The sequence below is a fragment of the Anolis sagrei genome, chromosome 3 (genome assembly GCF_037176765.1).
Source record: "Anolis sagrei isolate rAnoSag1 chromosome 3, rAnoSag1.mat, whole genome shotgun sequence".
Classification (NCBI taxonomy): domain Eukaryota; kingdom Metazoa; phylum Chordata; class Lepidosauria; order Squamata; family Dactyloidae; genus Anolis; species Anolis sagrei.
Window position 1 is genome coordinate 142,542,937 of NC_090023.1, and position 23,864 is coordinate 142,566,800.

A 23,864-nucleotide genomic window follows, 5' to 3' on the forward strand; every position below is an offset into this window, starting at 1 on the left:
ATGTTGGTAATATATGACTGAGCAAAATTAGCTCTGAAATCAGTAATGAAAGTTACTGAACTGTGTGTGATCTTATATTTTATTGATCTTACATTTTGTTGTGGATTTTAAGTTCAGCACCCCAAAATACATAGAAAACAGCTGCAAAATTGAAAAAAAAAAGATTTTTATTGGCAAAAACAATATGCGTGTTGTTGCTCTGTGTGTGTGTGTGTGGTGTTTATAACATTCAGCTACAAACTAGTGCAATAAAGAAACAGCTGTGCACAGATTATTCTTCATTTCATAAAAATTGTGTTAAAATTAAATCTTCGAAGGCCTTGTTATGATGGTTAAGGCTGCTGCTGTTTTTCTGTTTTGGAGCTAGAAAATTTGTATTTGTAATTGTAGAAACGATAAGAACGACAAAGTTATTCTATGAAGTTAATATTAATCTTGAAATATAATATTCTGGAATCTGTTTTTTTTGTGTGTTTGTTTGTTTGTTTTTGTAGAGGGAACAAATGTATGCAGCCCAAGAAATGTTTAAGACAGCAAACAAAGTAACAAGACCAGAGAAGGCTCTTATTCTTGGATTCATGGCAGGATCCAGAGGTATGTTTTGAATTAGTCCATACAGTGATAATGTGCTTAGAAAATGGCTGGGTTGGCTGTCAGGAGAAAGAACATTGAAGAAAACAAGATAAAGCATACAAAGCCCAGCATGAATAGGATGACTGACTTAATTCTTTCAGAGACATCCTGATTGCCTTCATTGGAGATGCTGGTGAGATTCACTAGCTGCCAGTCTCTTTGCAGGCACAATTCAAAGTGCTGGCTATGCCCTTTAAAGCCCTAGACAGTTAAGGTCCAGACCATTTGGCCGACTGCATCCCCTTGTATGAACCTGCCCTGTCCGGCCCAGCGATCCTCAGAAGAGCCCCTTCTCTCGGTCCCACTTCCATCTCAAGCTTGGATGGTGCAAATGAGAGAGCAGGCCTTCTCTCTCATTGACTGCCCCTCGAGTCTGGAACTCCGTTCTTCCCAGGGAAGCCAGAATGGCCCCCTCCCTGCTGTCCTTCCGGTGGCAGGCTAAAACCTTTTCATTCAGACAGGCTTTTAAAGATGGTTTTAAAGATCTAGTTAGAGGGTGCTGTGGTTTTTAACTTTGAATTTGTTTAATAGTTTTTAACTGGGAATTTTCAAATATTTTTTATATTTAATCTTGTTTTAATGTTCACATATTTGTATATTTTAAATTGTTATGTTAAGCTGCTTTGAGTCTTCAGGGGAGATTAAGCGGAATAATAATAATAATCATCATCATCATCGTCCATGATGTCCCTAGACATTTTCAGCACTTCCTTTTTAAGGAGCTTCTTACAAAGATTTTGTTTTTCCTTTTTTTCTCTCTGAGGGGCCAAGATTAGATCTAATGTGCTTAAGGTATAGAAAGCTAGCTTTTCATTTGAATGTTATGGGAAACCTTTTAATTTTAAGAGCAATCAAGCAAAGTATAGGGGATATGGGGCTGTTCCTCCTTGGAAGCTGGGAAGCCAAATGCTGGGATTTACTTTCCAAAGCAGAGTATTAAACCAGATCAGGACTTCTTAAACTTTTTCAATTCGCAACCTGATTTGTCTGAGAAGTGTATACACAATTTCAGATTTATAAAGTACAATGCAAGAAAGGGGGAAACATTCCCAAACTCCCAAAATGGGAAGGAAAGGAGAGACCCCCAGATTCCCAAGATGAGAAGGGAAGGAGAACCCCCAGACTCCCAAGACAGGAAGGAAATGGAAGACCAACACACTCACAAGACAAGAAGGGAAGGAGGGATGCACAGGATTCATAAGATGGGAAGGGAAAACCCAGATACTCTCACAGGTGAAAGGGTTGCTTAATCCCTCCACTCCACAGACCTCAAAGCTGGGATATCAATGAAGCGCTCCCTTCCTCCTTGTTCCCCTCCCTTTTCTCTCTCTAAGCAGTGGCTCCCAACCTTTTTTTGTCTGGGGATCACTTGACCAGGGATCACTTTGACCAGGGACCACTCGCTAACATTAGTTCCAAAAAGGGTTACGAATCAGTTTGGTTATTTGGGGTGCTGATTCAAAAAATTGCATTGGGTAGACCACATTAGCTCTAATTTCTGATACAGAAAATATGCCACCCAGTAGTCAACATCTGCTCGCCCACAGAAAACCATATTTAATAAGCCTCGGCACTGTAAGAGGGTTTCGCAAGGCTAATTGCTCTTGTTGCAATGGTGTAGTAACTGTGAGGCTGTGGACCATATTTTAGTTCTTGCTGTCCTCTGGTGGTCCAGGGACCACAGGTTGGGAACTACTGTTCTAAGGCAAGCAAAAGCAGCAAGGTCCCAGGGAGAAACCCCTGGCCAGAAGAGGATGCCTCTTCAGTCAGGGGTTCAAATCAGCATGAAATGGCCTGTTGAGTAATAGAAGGGTCTTTTCACTCTTGTTAGGAAGCTAAATAGCTTCTTGCAGTGAAGTAGTCTCCTCAGGAACAAAAACACAAGGCTGTTAATTCCAACTGGAAAGTTTTTCTTTCTTAACTTGCAAAAATAGTAAAAATATCAAGACAGTATTTACATTATGTACAATCTCTCTCTCTCCTATCTTCATTCACCAACCCTCATCAAACTAGCACGCCGTAACTACAACCTATATACTATATTCTCAGCATTAGCCACCACACCCCAATTACAATGACACCTGTGGTTAGCCCTGGGACACTGATCCTGTTATCACTTAAAGAAATGCTTACAAATCCTGACATCTTACCTTTCTTCTCCCTCGCCTCCTTTCGGTTGGCCTCGTTCTCTCATAAATTTTTCCCGACTGCAACATAAAGCGACAGTGACCCTGCTTGGGGTCGTAACCCACACTTTAGAAAAGCTTAGGTTAGATCAAGATTTAGCAGTGTTAGTCTCTGCTGGCAAAGAACAGAACCAAAGCTAAAAATAAGCAAGTTTCCTCTTTTCTTTCTTTTGATCTTTCTCTACATTTAGTCAACTTTAGGGGAAGAAACATCATCCTTGTGCTAGCCTGATCACTTCCAGGGGACTTTTGAAACTAGGCCAACTGTAGCATATCACACTGATGGCTGTAGGCTACTTGGTCTGGAAATAAAATGGTCAACAGAGCCCACTCCACCAGTTCTGATCTCATGGGATGGAAAAGTACCATAATGGAGCACCAGTGGCTTCGCCTCTTTCTCGTGGTTTGATGAATTGAAATGTATAATAATAATAATAATAATAATAATAATAATAATAATAATACTTTATTTATACTCCCCCCCCCCCCCACCATCTCCCCAAGGGACTCGGAGTGGTTTACATGAGGCCAAGCCCAACAACACATTAATAAAACAAGAAAGCAATAGTGTTTCTCAACCTTCCTAATGCCGCGACCCCTTAATACAGTTCCTCATGTTGTGGTGACCCCCAACCATAACATTATTTTCATTGCTACTTCATAACTATAATTTTGCTACTGTTATGAATCATAATGTAAATATCTGACATGTAAGGTGTATTTTCAGTCACTGGACCAAATTTGGCACAAATACCCAATACGCCTAAATCTGAATACTGGTGGAGTTGGGGGGATTTATTTTGTTATTTGGGAGTTGTAGTTGCTGGGATTTATAGTTCACCTACAATCAAAGACCATTCTGAATTCCATCAACAATGGAATTTAACCAAATTTGGCACACATAACTCCCATGACCAAGAGAAAACACTAGAAGGGTTTGGTGGGCATTGACCTTGAGTTTTGGAGTTGTAGTTCACCTACATCCAGAGAGCACTGTGGACCTGAAGAATGATAGATCTGGACCAATCTTAGCACAAATACTCAAGATGCTCAAACCTGAACACTGGTGGCGTTTGGGGAAAATAGACCTTGCCATTTGGGAGTTGTAGACACTGGGATTTATAGTTCACCTACAATCAAAGAGCATTCTAAACCCCACTAACGATATAATTGGGCCAAACTTCCCACTCATAAATCCCATAATCAACAGAAAATATTGTGTTTTCTGGTGGTCTTTGGCGACCCCTCTGACACCCCCTTGTGACCCCCCCAGGGATTCCGACCCCCAGCTTGAGGAACACTGCAATAAACAGAAAAAACAATACAATACAATTAATATAAATCACATATAAACAATAAGCAATAACACACAAGGATTTAAAAACCTATGGGCGGGCCAAATGCAACAATTGAAAATTTTAAAAAAAACTTTGGGCATGAACAAGGTAGGATATATCTGGTAAAAGGGTCTTAAAAGAAGTGAGGGGAGCGCAGTCCAACCCAATCCAATAATTAAAGTATACCTTTTGCCTCCACAGAAAACCCATGTCAAGAGCAGGGAGACGTCATCCAGATCAAGCTGAGTGAGCACACAGAAGTGCTGCCAAAGGCAGATGGCACAGGAAGCACCACCATGCTAGTGGACACTGTCTTTGAAATGAACTATGCTACTGGCCAGTGGACCAGACTAAAGAAATACAAACCAATAACAAATGTTTCTTAAACAGTTCGGACCCCCAGAATTGTAGACCAAATGGACCATAGGATAAGCCAGCTTGTATGTCATGTGGGGACTCGGTTGAAAAACATTCCTGCGTAGGCCTGGTTGTAATCGCCCAGCATCCTGGCTGTGATTGACTGAAGTAGGAGGAGGGGACAAAATAGGAATTCTTTTATTTTTAATTAAAAGTTTGGGGAGTATATAGTGATTCATAAGGGTTGAGAGATTAAAATTGAAACACTTCTGCCTTGGGAGAAAAGAGGTTATGTTTTTCTGTTTTCTCAAGGGAGCATCCTGTGCAAGAAACCTTCAAGAAGAACACATTTTACAGCAGTGGTGAATGGTTGATTCTATTTTAGATTATTGTGACCGGTTTTCCCTACTCTACTTGCAGTGCCTCGTTCCTTTCTGTAGCAGACTGTTAATGCTTTCTGTCATGTGCAATGGCTCCCACTGTAGTGGTTTTACCACCTGTTGGGAAAGCATGCAGAGTATTCCTCGATTGGCATACATTAAGGGCTTGAGGGTGCATTTTGTAAAGTGGCATGGAGGAAAATTGGCATTCTTCGCCCCTTGTGAAGCCCATTGTCGGACCCTAGTGTTTGCCCCATAATTAATTTAATGGTTTCCATTTTAACCTCTTTAGATAAACGGATGAATGAAATCAAGCCCTGACATCCAAAGGTCAAACCTTCGACCTGGATGGCATTGAAGATGATTTCGTTTTGTCACTTCTGAAGTGACAAAATGTATGATTGGCTTCCTTGATTTGCTTATACTACAAAATGCTCTGTAAATTGATCAGTCCCAAGCTCTTTAAAGGGTCTACCTCAAGGTCATACAACTCGTTACAAGACGTCGAAGGCAAGGTCTCAATGGACCTATGCTTCTATGTCTTTAGCTATCATAATACGACATCTTATGTCACTGTCATCCCTGTCTCTATGTTGGAATGTATTTAGGCCAGTCACATAGTTGTTTTCCCCCTAATTTTTCTTGGGCCCATCTAGTCGCCACTACTGGAGAATTATTCTTTGGGAGGGATATTGCACACCCAAAATAATACATTTCAGAACGTTTTCAGTACAGCCATTCACAGGACCTGTCATCCTTGGGATGCAAAATATTATGACCAAGAGTATATCTGTAGCCTTATCAGTTGCTTCCTGAGACTGAAGATCTCTGCTGGGAGCAACCCTGTTGCAGCCGAGGAAGCTTCTTGCGAGCTGTGCTCTGTTTGCTGCCCTCCAAGAAATGTCAATCGCAATGAATTACCACTTCCCATGTGAGAATTGAAGACTTAATGCGCCAGAACAAATGAAGGAAACAATTACATTTCCTTATGTTATTCTTAATTACATTCATAATTTTGGAGTTGATGTTGAAGAGGAACTTCCTTGTAGCAGCATGGGATATGAGGAGGGCTTTGTGCCGACCTAGACTTAAAATGGTGGTAAAGAAAAGACTTTAGCAAAAACTCTTAGTCAAGGTATGCTGAGGCACTAGATCACTTTAAATTTATTTAGCACATTGAGTTTCTGGGCTACATGTAATTTTAGTCCCAACTAGAGTAGGACTGAAATTAATGGGATTTGTTCCTCACTGCTTACACAAATCCAATTGATTTTAGTGGATGACCTCTGTTTGCAGATAAAATTGACTTTTTGGCCTTTTCAAACCATTCCTTGTCTGAGAAAATTTTAACTTAAAGACAGCTTGAAGGTGGTGTCAACTAACCATAATTTTTGTTTTGGATACAGGATCACTTCAAAAGGCAGTGTTTTCTATGTATTTGTCACTGGAAGTTGTGCACAGGAAAATTAACTCTTCACTTGTTTTCTAGCATCTCAATTTGCATATATTAGCAAGCCCATTTTTTTTTACTTTTATGTGATTGCTAGCATTGGATTTGATGGTTTAAAATGAGTAAAATAATTTATTTTAGCGTGCTTAGCCGTGGTTTTGTCCACTTTTGCCCATAAAATATCAAACTTGATTATTGTTTTTCAGCTGGACCTTTTGATCAAAATATTAATGGGCAAGTTAGTGTTGCTTTGAATGACTGTCATAATTACAGTGATCTAAACAAGTTGGTCAGAATTCTTTCATGTCACTATCTTTAAATATGGAAGGTGACACAAGTCCCAGAAGAAGGGGAAAAGTATCTTTGTTTTATGCTTGTGTAAAAGTGTATCTTTAGACTTGGCGTTAACAGAGCAAAGCACATGTTAGGTTTGGCATGATGAAATGCTTATGGTATATGCAGAAGCTGACCAGCGTTGGGCATCTTGACTTCTTAGACAACGTGTCTTCCCCTTTCTGTTGGATAGCTCCTCATCCTGTGCCTAGCATTAAAGCAGTGGGGCGAGAGAACAAAGCTGGAAATAGAAACATTTCGTAGATCTGATTAAGGTAGGGATATCCCATTCTGTAAATACAAAACCTCCATCTCTGGTAATCCTTTGGGACATGTTGGCTGTAAAATGCATTTTGTATTAGGAAGAGAGCCAAGTAAAAAATTGCTATATTTTGGAAATGATGGGTGTGTGTGTCTTTGGAAATGGTTCCTGAAAACTTGGGTTTTTTCACATATGGTTTCCACTTCCTGTTGGGTCGCATCTTAAGATGCAGAAAGTACTTTCCAATTACGCATGATTCCTTTTAAGACAGTGGTTCCCAACTTTTGGATCTCGAGTTGTTTTGGACTTTGGCTTCCACAATTCCTATCAGTTGGTAAACTGGCAGTGATTTATGGGAATTGAAGTCCAAAACACCTGGAAAACCAAAGGTTGAGAACCCCTGCTTTAAGAAGTAGAGAAAGAAGTTTTCCTGAGGGAAGGAGGATATAAACCAAAGGGTATAATTACAGAGATGACAGCTCTGCTATCCTAACCAGGCAACTGTATAGACATGAGCCCCACAAAAAAGTGGAAGTAAGCATTTTAAATACTATATTTCTCTGTACAAAGAGATTACCCCAATCGTTTAAAGTCCTAAGTCCCATGGAAGAGGCCAGATGAAAATGTCAGTAACCAATTAATCTCTTTTGGAGGTAAAACATTGGAAATTCTAATTCCAGCTATCAACCGTTGAGATCCACTCATTCAACAACAGTCACCTAACTTTCCGTGAGATCTGGGCAGTGGTGATGTCTGAAATACCCTTTGTCATCTTACGGTGTCTCCCAGTGAATCATGAAGTGACACTTGCCAAACTTCTTGAACGTACTTTGACATCGCCATGTGGATTTTGTTTTCTTCCTTGGATGGAGAGGAAAAAACCCATAAAAATGTTTTAAGCCAGAGCCTTCTAGGAATCTTGGAATTTTTAAAAAAAGCAATGCTGTTTTGTAAAATGTTGCATATATAGTATAGCAAACCATATGTTTTCTATCTGTTATGTTTTTGTATAAATGTAAATTCAAAGCCTCATGTCCTTGAGTAAATATTTTCAACATAGCACAATATAATAAAACATTTTTCTAAAGAAAATTTTCCTTCTTCCTGTAGTTTTATAATTAACTGCAGTAACTCTTAACATTCCATTAGTTTACATAAGTGATCAATTAGGACTCAAGCTGTTTAGAGCACACTTGTAGTTTTGAGAGGTTTTTTTTTGTGTCATGAGCAACTTGAGAAACTGCAAGTCACTTCTGGTGTGAAATAATTGGCTGTCTTGTCCAGGGGACGCCAAGATGTTTTGATATTTTACCATCCTTGTGGAAGGCTTCTCTCATGTCCCCACATGGGGAGCTGGAGCTGACAAGAGGGAGCTCATCCACTGTCCTCGGATTCAAACTTTTGACCTGTCAGTATTTAGTCCTGCCAGCACAAGGGTTTAACCCATTGCACCACCAGGGGCTCTGTTTTGAGAGCTGAGGCACAGAATGATAGAGTTGGAAAAGACCTTGCGGGTCATCCAGTCCAAGCAGGAAAATTGCATCCAAAGCACCCCCAACAGATGACCATCCAGTATGAACTATTGCAGCCAGATCTACTTTCCTAGGTGCTAGTCACAAACAAAAGCTGAGTTTCCCCAAAGGTGTTATTTTTTGCCATGATTGCTTCTGTATAGCGTCATCCAACAGAGCTGTCTAAAGTAGGCAGGGACAGGCCTTTTATGCTTGCCTGGCAAGAGCAGCAACATTCCCAGAAGCCTATTGTGAATAATTTGCATGACACTTTACAGATAAAGTTGCTCCTGTCCAGCCGATGGATATGGACGGAATCAGTTAGGAGGTGAGAGACATAACTTGTGTAATAGATGAATTAGAAAATGTCCAGAGGGTGACCAAAATGGTCAAAGGCCTGGAAACCATGGTGTCTGAGATCTCATTATGTTTAGCCCGGAGAAGTGAAGATTGAAAGTTGTCATGATAGCCATGTTTAAACAGTTGAAGGGATGTCATACTGGAGTTGGATCAGGCTTATTTTCTGCTGCTCCAGGGGCAATGACATAGAGCAGGGGTCCTCAAACTAAGGCCCGAGGGCCGAATACAGCTCTCCAAGGTCATTTTCCCGGCCCTTGCTCATGGTCAACCTGTCTTGAAAGCACACAACAATCCTATCTCATCAGCCAAAAGCAGACCCACACTTCCCACTGAAATACTAACAAGTCTGTATTTGTTAGAATTGTTCTTCTTTTTAATTATTGAATTGTTTTAAAGTGTTTTTTGCACTACAGATAAGATATGCGCAGTGAGCATAGGAATTCATGTTTTTTTCAAATTATAATCCAGCCCTCCAACAGTTTGAGGGACTGTGACCTGGCCCTGTTTGAAAAGTTTGAGGATTCCTGACATAGAGCAATGGATTTGTACTACAGTTGTACTTAAACATCAGTACATGATGGTAAGAGCTGTGCAGTGGTAGAATACTCTGCTTCCACTATCCATTTTTAAGCAAAATTCTGGTGTGGATGGTGTTCTCCAGGCATTCCTGAATGAAAGGGCAGAGCTCCCCAATACCTTCTTTGCCTCAGTTTCCCCCCAAAAGGTAAACATTTGATTGGGATAATAGCATAGATGACACAGTAGGGGAAAGACAACACAAAATATGTAACGAGGCAGTACAGAGGTATTTGGCTAATCTAAATGAATTCAAGTCTTCAGGGCCAGATGAATTACATCCAAATAATGTTTTGTTTATGTGTTGTACCTGTGTGTTGCTGCTTGTGGGCTGTAATCCTAAGAAAGTTACATTTGAGAGGTGGGTAAGACAGCTGGTTAAGTTGGGAGGTGACCCACCTACTTTCATGATTGCATTTTCTTCTATGAACCTGCGCGATCTCTTCGATCTTTAGGGGAAGCCCTCCTCTTGCTCCCTCCTCCGTCACAAGTGCAGTTGGTGGGGATGAGGGAGAGAGCTTTTTCTGTGGTGGCCCCTCGGCTCTGGAACTCGCTATCCAGGGAGATCAGGCAAGGCCCCCCCCCCCCCTCTGGCAGCCTTTAGGAAAAGTTTAAAAACTTGGCTTTTCCAGTGTGTTTTTGATGAATGAGCAAATCCCCATAACATGTCTGTCCCAGTACAAACTTGTCCTTTTGATGTACTTTATCTCATTCCTCAGTGAAGCTCAACCCCATTGTTTTTCCCACTCGAGTCTCCCACTATATTCACCACTCTATTTATCTATCTCACCCAGGGGGTTTATAATTTTATCCTTTGCATTTGGCCCTGCTCGCTGTGTTTAATTCTTTTATCACTTCATATTTTGTTTCATTAAAATTATTGTTATTATTTTATTGTATTATTTTGTTATTGTTTAGTATTTTACTTGATGTTATTGTCTGTTGTATTTTATTTTGCCTTACTGTAATTTCTTGGGCTTGGCCTCATGTTAGCCGCCCTAGTCCCTTCAGGGAGATGGTGGCAGAGTATAAATAAAGTTTATTTTTATTATTAACTATCTGAAGGGATGACAAATGGAGGAGCAAGCTTGTTTTGTTGCTGCTCCAGTGTTTAAGAGCACATCTACACTAAGGTTTTACAAAGTCTTAAACATTCTCTGCCAGTGAGAACAAGTGTGTCACCAAATTACAAATATCAGCGGGATTCCACAGCATTGAACAATTGCACTAGAAGTGGCGTCAAACTGCATCAATTCTACAGTGTAAATGAAACCTGGAACAGAAACCAATGCATTCAAATCATAAAATATTCTTCATAAATATGAGAGAAACTACTTAGAAATATAAGAAAGAATTGTTCAATTGACTTCTTCAGGGGGTTGTGAACTCTACTTCTTTGGAGGTCTTTTCATGACTTTTCATGAGTGCTGTATTCCTGTATAACAAGAGTTGGACTAGATGGATTCTGTGGTCTCTTCCAACTCATGCATTTTATTAATAACCCCGAGGAACACCTTCTGAGATGGTATTTCCTCATCCATCACAGGAGAGCTCTCCTGACCTGCAAGTGACACATCTGATGTACTGACAGATTGTGACACATAAAAAAAAAGGTTTATGTGGGTGGAGGAGTAAAAGACATTTTCTTTGATGTATTGTATTTGCTTTAAAACATGTACATAAATCTCTCAAGATGACAATTACTGGAAAAACATGTAATAGAAGAAATCCAACTATCATAACAGAAACTAAAAATTCAGACACAGTGGGCTGATTTTTTCTCTATCATGTTGACATCACAGACACTTACCTGGACCAGTCATCTTTTTTTTAAAGAAACAATAACTTGATTTTGAAAGACTTTTATTATGCAAATAAAATCGTAAAAACAGAGCTAAAAATTCAGTATCCGTTTATAGGTGGACTTGGGCCATGAATCACTTTGCTTATCTGAAGTCCAAATGAGAGATGGGGCTCTTTCTTTCAGAGCTTCCCACAGGTATGTTTGCTTCCATCCCTCATATTTTTATTCCCTGATAGAATACTGTTACAATAAAATTATAAAAAATCAAGCCAAATATCCATACTGTGCTCTGCACTTTATGCAGGCAAGAAAGGCAGTTCTCCCCACAACATTCAGTTTAAAAGCTAATCACATCTTTCAAGTACTAAACACTTGGATGGTGACTACTATTTCAAAACACCTTAATTGGTTGGGAATCAACATACCTCCAACTGGGAAGTACTGGAGAGAACTGTTCCACTCCTGACAGTTCAAGTGTTGTCATTATTGCTGAAAAGTAAACTTGGTTTGTCCTGAAAGTGTTTGAACTTGGCACGCCAGAACTCATGATCAGTGCAGTTACGGCAGGACATCCTGCTGCGATTGGCTCAGTGGATTAAAATGATTTCCGCAAACCCATTCTTGCACGTATGTAAAATATGTGTCCTTCCCTCACTCTATTCACAACGTATCTACAAGACAGTACAGGTAGCAGAAACTGCAGTTGAATACTATTTACATTCCGCCTTCTTCCATTTGTTTCTTTGTCTTCTCTTAGACTTCAGCGTGATCATTTTCCTGGCAGTTCTCTTCACCTTCTTTTCTGTGAAGTTCTCCTCAATATGGTCTGTACAGAACAACTGTCCGCTTAAGTTAGAATCAAGCACTGCGTCATCTTGATGATCCTTGCAAAAAGAGTTTGGACAGAAGTGGCAAAAGGCAACAGAAAGCTTGCCGCACACATCACAGTGGTGCCAAGGGCATTCCCATTTTCCTGCCATGGAAAAAAAAATACATCCAATTCAGAAAAGTTGCTTCAAAGGTATGAGCCTGACCAATCTGTGTAAGAGTGTGTAAGTCTAGCACAAGTTTGGAAAAGGAAAGCATCTCTTTAATGTGGTTTCTTTCGTGTCAGGTAAACTATGGCAAATCTTAAAACCAACCTTAATTCGACAAAGAATGGCATACCCGTTAAGGAAAATCAGAAAGTTTGGTATCATTTGTGATTGTTGACACAGATTGCTTCAAATAAAAAGAGCAGCTGAATAAAACAGTACCATCTCACAATGCTGAGAAAAAAACTTCAACCAGTAATTGTGTATTTTTTTCAGTTGTTCGCAGCATAATGTGATTTTAATTTTTATATTGTTAAGTTTTATCTCCATGTTTTAATGTCTAAATGTTGTTACATCTTATGATTTATTTGACAGCTTAATGTTATTGTTTTATGTTATGTCTTCATATGTTTGCAAGGCATTGAACTTTGCCGTAAATATGTTGGAAACCAATTTGAGTCCCCCCCACCCCCTGGGGTGAAAAAAGTGGTATACAGATAAATAGATAGATAGATAGATAGATAAATGAGTGGTGCATATCTGTATCTCTTCCTGTCTCAAATATGCTACGTGCTCTTAGTAGTTTTGTGAATATTCTAAATGCAGAAACTAGCCCTAAAAAGATAACAATTTGAATTGCAATATTCTCAGCTGAAATTACAACATTGAGACGGATCCAGAAGCATGGCAAACGAAGATTGCCAAAGCCACCATTGTGTCATTAAATGAAACCTGCTTCTGATCCGTCATCAGAACTCTGGTGATTAGTGGCAAGAGAGGGGATGCACGATACAGAGGACCTGTCCACTGGAAAAGAAACACATCTTTCAAGATATCTGAATGAGGCAGTTTTGTGTGTAATAGTAAGGAAATTGATAACTGGGCTGGCAAAGAAGTCCCATAGATCAAATATCTTCTGGATGTGCGGCAGAAGTAGTGTTCATTTGTGAGATTGAGGCTGGTAAGTGCTGAGGATGAGAATCTTTGTCACTTATTCTCAGATTTACAATTTCAGTGCTAAGTCAGAGAACAGCAGGCAGGGTAACTGAGATAGCAAAGTATTTACTTTTCTAGGCCCCTATTGGTAGCCTTGCAGCTGCATTTAGATATAGTTGATCTTTCTGAGAAGTCATAAATGACAGATATAATTATAACGTAACCTAATCTGCAGATTTTAGAATGTGCAAAAACAGTACACTGGCCCTCTCTATCCAGCTGATGACATGAATTTTGTCATCCAATGTGCCATCCAAGGTTCTAGTGGTAAAAAAGGACAGAGCCAGGGCTGACCTACCTTTCAACAGAACCAGGCTGCAAATCCAAGCCTTCAGGGTGAATGTAACTTCATCGAGGATAGGCTGACCACTACCCCTTTTAATGTCTAAAGAGTGAAATGTCTTATGGACATCTGAATGAAATTAGGATAAACCTTATGCAAGCTATAGCTGTTACAACAACCAGTACGAAGTTAAAAACAGGTATGAACTGTGTGTGTAGTATACAACTCAACCTGAATAGAAAAAAGGTGGAAAGCAGAAAATGTGAGTGATTCCCCCCCCCCCCCCCGGGGGAAAACACGATATTTGTTCCTGGGCTAGAAATGCCATAATTGGTTCTATCATAAAAATATGGGGAAAGTTTATTAAACTGCAAAATCTTTGTTTTGGTGGGACATCCTGCAGCATTTTGCTATACTTTTTCAATGAATGTCTCATATAGTCAACCAGTTCAACATAGTTTCTGGAGTAGAACAACTACTTTCAAAGTAAATACCACACAATTAAACAGGAGATAACACTTTCAAATCAGGAACATTTTTTCCCTATTTTTGTTGCATAGTGTCTTCTTCTAATCACTTTCACAGACTTGGTTCTTGTTTGGCAGAACCCCGTGCATTCTATATCTGTTATAACTGATGAGGATTCCACTCTTATGTTTCTATATAAAAGGCAACACTCGGGATGTTTTATAGCAATTCCTTACTAGTTTTTTTTTTCTTTTTTGGAGCAGCAGTTGGCTAAATTTGAATTTTCTTTGCAAAAAGGTATATACAATATACCACATTTTTATTGAGGACTGCCAAAGGCTCAAGAATGATTGTTAGTAACCTATTTAAACCATGCTTAATTTTTACTCACCAAAGGGGCGCTTTATTAAATCAAGACAGGAGAGATGGTATGCCTTGGTACAAAATTTTCTGTCACATAACACCAGCTGCCCTCCATCACCGCAGCGGAAACAATAGTCCTCAGTTTTTTTCCTCGCTTTGCTCTTGCTTTTCCGCCTCCTTATTCTTTTGGTTTTCTTTCCTTTCTCCTCTGAAGCATTAGAGGATGAATTCTAAAAAAAAATATAAATATCATGTAAAATGACAATTCCCCAAATCAAAGAGGAACAACGCAAAGACAGCCCTGAGTTGAGCAAAAACCAAGAGTTGGGCCTTGAGTTGGATGAGATTATACTTCTAAATTTTAAAAATGAAACATTAGACCATCATGAGTTGCCAGTCTCTATACATTTTCTGTGTTTGACAAGTAAGTTAGCCATGAGCAGACTCAATCCAACAAGACAGAAGACTGGATGTGGGTTTTCGTGACCACAATGACATGTGTATGTGTGCGAATATAGTCTGGGAAGGATAGTGTTTGTTCATCAACAGGTAGCAACATAGGAATATTCACTAACAATTAAAGTTAGTACAAATACTGACGTCTTTTCAATTTGAAAAGACCAACACAATTGCCAGGCTTTGTAAACTTGAACTTTGGACACTATAACATCATTACCAAATATATATCCAAAGAGCAGTTTGAAGGCATGGTACAGAATGTGGCAGTCTGCCTTTTATCCACAAATTGGGGAAGCAACATGTTTTAGCCATCTTGCAACTGAATTCAGGGAAATAAAATTATCATGGTTCCATCGCATATAATTAGAACAATGGTTCAAAAATTGGGTAAAAAATAATACAAATGGAAGTAAGCTTAATCAATTTGAACAAATAATACAAAATGGAAGAGATATAGATGAACATAAAAATATGAAAGGAATTACCACTAAAATATATATTAACTGAAATAAAGGAAGGAAAAATAAAGAATAACACTCTCAAGGAGATTTGGGAGGAAGATTTAGAGATGAAAATAAATGAAATTGAGTGGTCACAACTATGGGAAAAAAGACTTTTTAAAAACTTATCAATATGAGTTAAGGAAAATTATTATAAATTGATATTGAAATGGTACCTAACACCAATAAAAATAGCAAATATAAATAAAAATTACTCAAAACATTTCTGGAGAGGATGCCAAGAAGCGGCAACATATATACGTATGTGGTAGCATTGTAAATATGTAAGCGATTTTTGGTGAAATGTATTTAGGGAGGGAGATAGATGATATAATGAACATAAAAATAGAAAGAAGTCCTAGTACTGCTTTATTGCCATTATATAATAATAAACAGCTGAAAAGAGAAGAAAAAGATGTAATATCTAACCCATTAACAATCGCAATACTGTTTATAGAAAAGAATTGGAAAAAAAGAAGTAAATATACAAATTGAAGAGTGGTAATTGGAAATAAATGATAAGCTGACATTTAAAAGTTAAAAGAGGAATATGAAAAAAGTGATTTTTATGATGTCTGGGGGAAATTTATTGAAAGAGGATTTAAAAAGAAGGGTGGAAAGTTACCTCCACAAGAGGAAGTGAAATTTTGAATAGAAAATATAAAAGAAGTGGCTCAGGGGGAGGGGAGCATGGTGGTGAAATATATTGAATATTTTTGCCCTCTCTGTACCTTTGGTCTGTCCCCAAGAAAACCACTACAGTTGGGAGCACCACATTTACACACAGTTTTTTCATTTCCCAGACAGTCAAGGTTGTAATTAAAGGTCAGCTCCGTCCCTAAGTAGAAAGAGAGACAGAGAGATATTATGTTACTTCATAATAAAAATCCCAAATATCAACATGTCAGCTACAGTATCTCCCTCTGCCTCCACACAGTAAAAGAAATGTAAGGACAAATGAGCCGCGAGAAAGCCAGGAAAAGTAGCAGACTAGCTGCTGGAAATTGTATTGGCTGCACTTTCTCAACTGTTTTTCTCAAAGATAGTCCTCGTTTCATGTCACTTGTCAAGCAGGCTGCAACGGAGTTACAGAAAGGATTTTGTAATTTTAAAACTAGCATGTACCTGCAGGAATATCACACACAGCAAATAGTCCCACGCGGGTGTCGCCATGTACTGTCCACTTCAGAGTCTCACAATTAGGCTGACAGCTGTGATTCATAAAACGAGAATAATTTCCTTTGGGTCCAGCATCAATTATGCGGTCCTAAGCGTCAAGAGTGCAACAAAATGCAAATGTTCATTAATAACAACACTATTTAAAATATGGTTGCTCTAACAGCCACGTGGCTTTTTACACAAGCTTTTGACCATGTTTAGGGATTATTATTATTATTATTATTATTGTAAGCTTAGTGAGTGGTCACTGATGCACTTTACAAGGATGAATATTGCTCATAACTGCTATTTTATAGCTTGTTGAGTCTTTTAATATTTTTAACTGATAGGGGTTTTATTGTTGTTTTATGTGTAACGGGGCTAATATTATTGTTATTAATTTAACCTTTTATATTTTCTTGTATGTGTATTGTGTGGTACTGAGTGCATCCTGCGTGCCGCCCCGAGTCCCTCCAGAGAGATGGTGGTGGGATACAAATAAAGTTCTTAAATTATTATTATTACTAATCTTTCATCTAAACTATAGCTCTTCACTCCAATACAACCCCTAAGGAAAGGCACAAGTGCAACAAGTTCATTATTCGCAAGGAAAGGGAATAACATTCGATGAAGCATACTTCAAAAGATATCTGAGATTGCATAACTAACTATGGGCATGACTTTCTTAAACAATTCCCCTTACTACAAACTGATGTCTGAATTTATATAAAACATGTGATAAAAACATGTTTAATTTTACGCAGTCTGTTTCTTCACAACTTTTAAAGATTTTTGTTACCTGCCTTGAGCCTTCAGGATAGGTGTGGGCAATAGATCTAAATAAAATAACCACAGGAGCAAAGAGTTTTTGTATACTTGATATAAATATAATTTTAACATACACAGGAAATTCTGGAAAGTTGCATTACTTGTGATGGTTACTCAAGTTAATTTTTTGGAAGTAAATGTACTGGGGACTTTCAAGAGGAATGGCAGAGATGCTCCACGAAGTGATTACAGGTCAAGCTGTTGATGGCCGGTAGAATTGATCCCTGGGACAAAGGAGGCTCAAGGGATCAACTACAGGGGTCTAAAACAGTGGGTTCCCAGATGTTTTGGCCTTCAACTCCCAGAAATCCTAACAGCTGGTTAACTGGCTAGGATTTTTGGAAGTTGTAGGCCAAAATAGCTGGGGATCCACAGGTTGAGAACCACTGGTCTAAAACATCTCTTTTGGTGATAAAACTGCCTTGTTAGTGGCGAATGATTGAAGCAAGAGGGAGGAAAGGCCGAACATGCCAGCATGTCCTGCCACATGAGAAGTCTGCCTGTATGGGGTACAAAAAGGACCAAAAAGGAACAAGAATGTTGGAGAGGCTTTCTGATCACAATGATAGAGATATACTTCTGGCCAAAGAACTGCTCTGTATGATGAATAGCTTTGTGAGCAAACTGGCTTGGGATTTCTTTCCAGAAGCCTTTTAAAACAAGGTTAATAAAATGCAAAAGGCAATAAAATTAAGAGAGATTTACAGAATGTTAACTGACACATGAATAGAAAGACTTTAAATGTTTTTGAAAGAAGGAAGAAGATTTTAATCGTAGGATTTGATATTCTGTAAGTTCAGACTAATTAGTAGGTGAGATCTAGTTTGAACATATGGGAAATAAGTCATCTAAACCCTTGGTAGGAAAGCTGGCAGTCAGTTTTTAGCTTATATGTTTCTTTGTATTTTCTTTTCTGGAACATATGTGTATTCTTGTGGTAATTTTACAGTTTGTAATTAGTTTATAGTGTAAAGCAAAAAAAGTAGAAGGAAGCCTCAACCCCAATCACTTGTATGGAGTCCACAATTAAATCAGAAACAGAAAACCAAAATTCAAGGGTAGGCCAAGAAATCACAAATAACAATTAGCAAGAGTCTAAGGTTGTAGCTCCAGGTACTGATGTTGTAGCCAGCAACAAGGTGCCCCACTTGAGCCTTAAATGCTAAGTTTTGGGGTGTTCCCTATTGCTGGCTTGTTTCGCAGCTACTCTCAAGGGCCTGCAAGGGCTACTCTCTTTGTAGGTGCACGAAAATTGGGACACTTAACCTTTCCTCAGCCTGCTCAGAGGAACTTGCTTGAACTTTATCTGCAGGCCAAGAAGTGGTAGCTACTTGAATGGGTTTTATTTCTATTTTTGGCCGAGGGAACTGCTGGGCACTGCTGGGTCCAGTTCCAATGCTGGCCCTTCAACCAGCATCTCCTCTCCCTCACTCTGCGAGCCACCCCACAACAAATCAGACTGAGAAAACATGATGGATATATTTACTCTGCTGTCACTGACAGACTAGAAGTGCTGATTTCAGTTATCCAGGGTAACTATGAGATACAAATCAAGACATGTTAGAATACTATACCTTATCAATAGTAAGCATGTAAAAGTGTGTGATGTCGTTTTCATGAGCATACTTGATTCGTGCCATACACTCCTCATCATCAATTAACTCACCAACATATTCATTCACAAATTCACCCTGAAAAATAAATGGACTGTTGCAAAACTATGTATCATCTGACAGAGGTACATTCTACAGGTTTTTAATGCACTGCAGCAGCATCTCTATCTCATCAGTTTTCCAATATCCTTAAGTTAACCTAAAGAAGATTCATGATTGAATCTATTCCAATTGTTTGCTCTAAAGACAAGTCTATTCTTAGTAATGTATCCTTGGTTTTAATTTACACAGCACTAAACTCTGAGGTAGGAAGAAGATAAATTCAGAACAGCAGACCAAATCAATCAAATAAAGCATCAAAACTCTAGCACATAATAGAGGAACACCTTATCTTCCCAATGAAGATTTATCATTCAACAATAAAAGCCAAGCTATCATCTCATTTAACTATGAAAACCTTTACACAGAAAGTGTGGCCAATCTGAGGAGTCTGGAGGCCATCGATCTACCTGCTGCATCACTTTGTCAAATCTAACCCATCTTCATTCTCATCTCAATTTTAATGGTGAGACTTCTAAGTAGCACAGTTTTACCTTTTCTATTTTTGAAAATGCAAAGGGCAGTCTTGATCCAAGTTCCCACAAACAGGTGGGGGAGAATATATGGGACCCACATTGCCCGTATACAAAGAAAGACCCAGGAAGTCTTCTGACCAAGAGTGTGGCACTATAAAAACATTTCCACAAACTGATCCAGCTCTCCGAAACACATACCTTTTTAATGTCTCTCTTTGCAATCAAGCCCCATCCTTTGCCATCAGTCTTTATGATCTTTGTTTCGGGGTACTGGCGTTTAGTAAAGCATTGGTTTTGGCAGCGCTCTCCGGCTGGACACACTTGTGGGTGACACTCATACATCAACATCCGATTTAGACACTCAGAATCAAAACCACAGGGGTTTTCATCAGAGGGTTTGCAATTGCATTTGGGAATCTCAGAAATGTCAGCAGTATACACCTGAACCTTTCCAAAAGGCTTATTTACCTGAATAAGGAAGAAGAGATGTGAAGCAAATTCTTAGAAAGGTAAGAAATGTAACAATTGGGCAGCATAGAGAACATGTATTTAAAAATATTATAGAATACTTTCAACTTATTTGAGGAACAAATATTTAATTCACCAGTGCAATAAATGTGGCTAGGGAATGAAATACTACAATTACAGGTTTGGGGTTTTTTTTGGGTTTTTTTTTGTATTTACAAATTACTTTTTCTTCTATCGATCTAAGGGTGGCATGCATGGAGGTAATTCTTTTTAACGTTGCATCTGCCATATAGCACAAATTAAAGCAGAAAATGTGAATCCAAATCAAACAAATTGTCATCATGTGTTCGTTTAGAAACCTGATTTTAGATCTACCCAGTCCAAGTCCAAGATTACCCATTACTCAATATGGCTCCTTGTAAATATTTCCATGTGTAACTGGGCAGTTTTAATGAAATTTTAGACAGGATCAAGGTTGACTAAACTAGACCAAAGACATAATTACAGTTCATTTTCTGGAATTTAACTGTTTTACAGCAGAAATAATTTCTTAATAAGTAATATAAAGTCCTGCCTTCTATTTTTTCAACATTATATGATCAATACAAGGTTGTTCAATTTGACACAGTCCAATTGTGAACTGATAGGTGTTTGAACGGTGTTCACACATTATGATCAGGATAACTGGATCCCAAAGCAAAAAGCCTCCTGCCAAGCAAAAGGTTGTATATGAGGGCCTCATTAATCACAGCTGAGAGAAGAGATATATGCACTCAGATACCTTACTTACCTTGATGTGTTTGTAAGGAGGAGGTTTACGTTCATTTTCCTGAGTTTCCTTGGCTTCACGTTGAAATTTTATTTCTCGAAAACGTGCTTCAGCATCTTGCAAAGCTTTAAAAGAAAGCAATTAGTAGAAATTGGAGAAACTAATACTTCATCCTCATCAAGATACCCTAGTTTTTGACATAGCGGCTGCTAGGCATTGATTCAGCATGTCTGCAGTTCCTCCCCATAGTCATGGAAGGAAAGGGGCATGCATATTTTCAATGTTGTTGTTTAACACCAATGCATCTCTGATTCTTTATTGAGCTGGAATCAGTGTGTTATTCTCAAGCTTCTGCATGTGCATAGGCGACACACCTCCCGCCAGCAGAACTAAAGAAGACATGTATACAGAGTTGGGATAAAAAAAATGGCCAGAACTTGTTTATTGATTACAGGAACAAGGGTCGGCTGGCATGCATGGGCAGCCCGCAAGCCAGTTCCAGGGCGAATGCCACACACCAACCTAAAAGTTGTGACAAGCTAACAAGAATCGAAAACATAACAAGCATGAACGGCGGGTGGGATGGATCAGCCAAAGCAAGCATGGTGCCTACAAAGGTCCAGGGAAGCCTTATAAAGGCTGCTGGGTGAAGAAGGAAGTGGGCCCTGGCCAATGCAGAGGTGGGGTGGGGCCTGCCATTGATCACAGGGGGCTTCTGAGAGGAAGAAGCCCCCCCCGCATGTTCCATGGCCAGTGGGAGGGCGCCCAACATCACAACAGACTTGCCCAGTAAGTTGGGCAATGCATTTAATGAGAAGTAAAATGCTTTAGTTTTTAGAAAGTGGCCATAAGCAATGCTTTTTTTAAAAAATAAAGAAAATGAGAATGCAATTGCAAAGCGCAGAATGCAACCTAGCATCATGATACAGCATAACAACATATTCATTTTAATATAGAAAGCAAAATATGTTAGGATGTGTGTTCAAAGTAACCAAGATGGTTGTTCCGATTAGATAATTTATAATTTGAGTTAGGCTAAGGAGAAAATAAAAGATGCCAAGATAGAACCACAAATTAGAATGCCTTTGGACATGTTTTGACCAATAAAGACATTTGGAAAGGGTGCTAGCCTGTCCAAATATGCTGAAAGATGATACTGGTAAGATATGCTGAAATAGATATATGTTCAAACATGCCCATGTTTAAAGTGCTGTAGCTGAAGCGCAAAATATAACAAATGTATACTACATTTCCCCAGTACAGGTAAAAATAAAGATCTGACATACAACCAGTGGCTTTCCACTTTAGCAGGTCTTACTTTGACAAATGTGATCATTCAGGGATTATTTTCTGCTGTTTCTGTTGCTACCTTGAGAGACTATGGCTTACAAATCCCTATGAAAACTGGCATGGATTTGCCAGCAGGGGAAGCGAAAGGGAGAAACCCAGTGCTCATACCGAGGGAAGCATAGAGCAAGTGGATAGGCACAGAAAGAAAGGAGGGTCAGTTTCTCCTTTTCTCTGCCCACCCACTTGCTCCCTTCCATTTCTCAGCTCACTTGTTCATGGCCCACTTCTTTTTCACACTCAGGGGCACATGTACGGGAGCAGAAAGAAGGCGTCCAAGAAGGCAGCCAGGGTGAGCAGCAGGATTGCGCCACCCTCCCACCTTCGCTTGCTAACTGGAACACAGAGCCTGAATTCTAATAGTTTATTAATTGGGGCTAGCTACTGGGAGTGGACAATTTCTCCCTGCTCCCTGCCCTTGGTTGCAAAATCTCCGCTAGCTACTACCATTTCCGGGCACAATTCACAATGCTGTTTTTGACTTATAAAGTCCTATACAGTCTGGGTCCAGGTTACTTGAACAGTTGTATCTCTATAAACCACTTAGAATAAATAAATAAATAAAGCAATTAATAGCAAAAGAGAAAACAATTGCCCATGCAACAAACTAAATGATATATGTTGCCTTGACACAAAAGTGAAACCAGGTTTTACAGAACTGCATGAGCAGGGTATCCAAATTAAATGAAACTGAAAAGGTTGCAGCAAGTCCTCACACTTCAATGCACATATAACAATGCAACTACAGAAGTACAAGATCATTTTAAACATTTCACTCAATATTTGTACCATTTTTGAAGACTTTTCCAATTCCTTTCATTCCTTGGTATCGGCTTCCCCGATCTCCTTCCATGTAGGGAAAGACACGAGCCTGATGAGTCCAGTAATAATCTTTAGACCCAAAGAAAAACACAGGGAACTCTCCGATTTCATGTTTCATTTTCTGGATATTTGGGGGAACATTTTTTGGATGGCAGACTTCTGCAGGCCACCACCTATAAGAGAAGTATCCCAAAAGAAGCAAGAATTTGAGAGACCTATTCTCACAGACGTGAATAATACATTTCTTATTTTCATCATAAATACAAAGAAACAAATGTACTCTCTTAATACTAAGGCCAGCTGAAATGTTACTTTTGAGGGCCCCAGTAGTCCCCAAATCAAAAAAAAAAAATGCCCCCAAATGCCACATAAGGGGTGGGGGTGTGAGGAGGCATTTTTCTCTTCCCGGCTAAGTGATTTCTGTTCACTTCGTGTTGTTAAAGGGCACTCTTCTGGGCCTAAAATGTCCTGGGGATGGGAATGGGGGCCTAAAGCATGACAAAAATGATTACAGCCCTGATTTCTTTATTTACAGGAGTGTGATGGGGGTGCAATCCTTAAAAGTCTCGAGGCATAAAACTGCACCCCCCCCCCAGCATTTCAGTTATCTGTATACACACAGGCAGACTCTTCCTGATCAAGCTCCTCAAAAAAAGAGATACAAATATGAATATTTAATTATATAAATTCAAACCTGTATTTTCCCAGTTTGACCCAAATAATATCCTGAAAACGAATTTTCTTTCCTGCTTTGCAATCATTGCAATACCAGCTTCCATCTGGCATTTCTATGTTTAAGCAATCTGGATGAAAGGCAGCAGGGCAAGATTCACAACATAAAAGGCTTCCACCTGCAAGATAAATCATATTTACATGGAAAGAAAAGAGAAAGTTTTACCTAGAGCATAAAAACTAAACACTAAACCCATAATCTATAAACACAGCATCAGGCTGCAGGCAAGGAAGAAGAGGTTTCTTACCTGTAAATGTAG

At 39.1% G+C, this 23,864-nt stretch overlaps 2 protein-coding genes across 2 annotated transcripts in view; one reads left to right on the forward strand and one right to left on the reverse strand.

The window, feature by feature from the left end:
• NELFA (negative elongation factor complex member A) overlaps window positions 1-8,030 on the forward strand; it is a 29,437-nt gene extending 21,407 nt beyond the window's left edge. Inside the window, exons 10-11 of the mRNA XM_060769301.2 lie at window positions 495-594; window positions 4,358-8,030. Of these exons, the coding sequence (XP_060625284.2) occupies window positions 495-594; window positions 4,358-4,542 (285 nt within the window). The 3' untranslated portion in view covers window positions 4,543-8,030. The remainder of the gene's footprint in view (window positions 1-494; window positions 595-4,357) is intronic.
• A 3,201-nt stretch (window positions 8,031-11,231) lies between these two features.
• Window positions 11,232-23,864, reverse strand: part of NSD2 (nuclear receptor binding SET domain protein 2) — a 67,258-nt gene continuing 54,625 nt past the window's right edge. The window contains exons 14-22 of the mRNA XM_067466932.1: window positions 23,567-23,723; window positions 22,840-23,045; window positions 20,725-20,828; window positions 19,665-19,934; window positions 18,853-18,969; window positions 16,418-16,559; window positions 16,024-16,130; window positions 14,362-14,563; window positions 11,232-12,162 (exon numbers count right to left, since the gene is read on the reverse strand). Coding sequence (XP_067323033.1) covers window positions 11,900-12,162; window positions 14,362-14,563; window positions 16,024-16,130; window positions 16,418-16,559; window positions 18,853-18,969; window positions 19,665-19,934; window positions 20,725-20,828; window positions 22,840-23,045; window positions 23,567-23,723 — 1,568 coding nt within the window. The 3' untranslated portion in view covers window positions 11,232-11,899. The remainder of the gene's footprint in view (window positions 12,163-14,361; window positions 14,564-16,023; window positions 16,131-16,417; window positions 16,560-18,852; window positions 18,970-19,664; window positions 19,935-20,724; window positions 20,829-22,839; window positions 23,046-23,566; window positions 23,724-23,864) is intronic.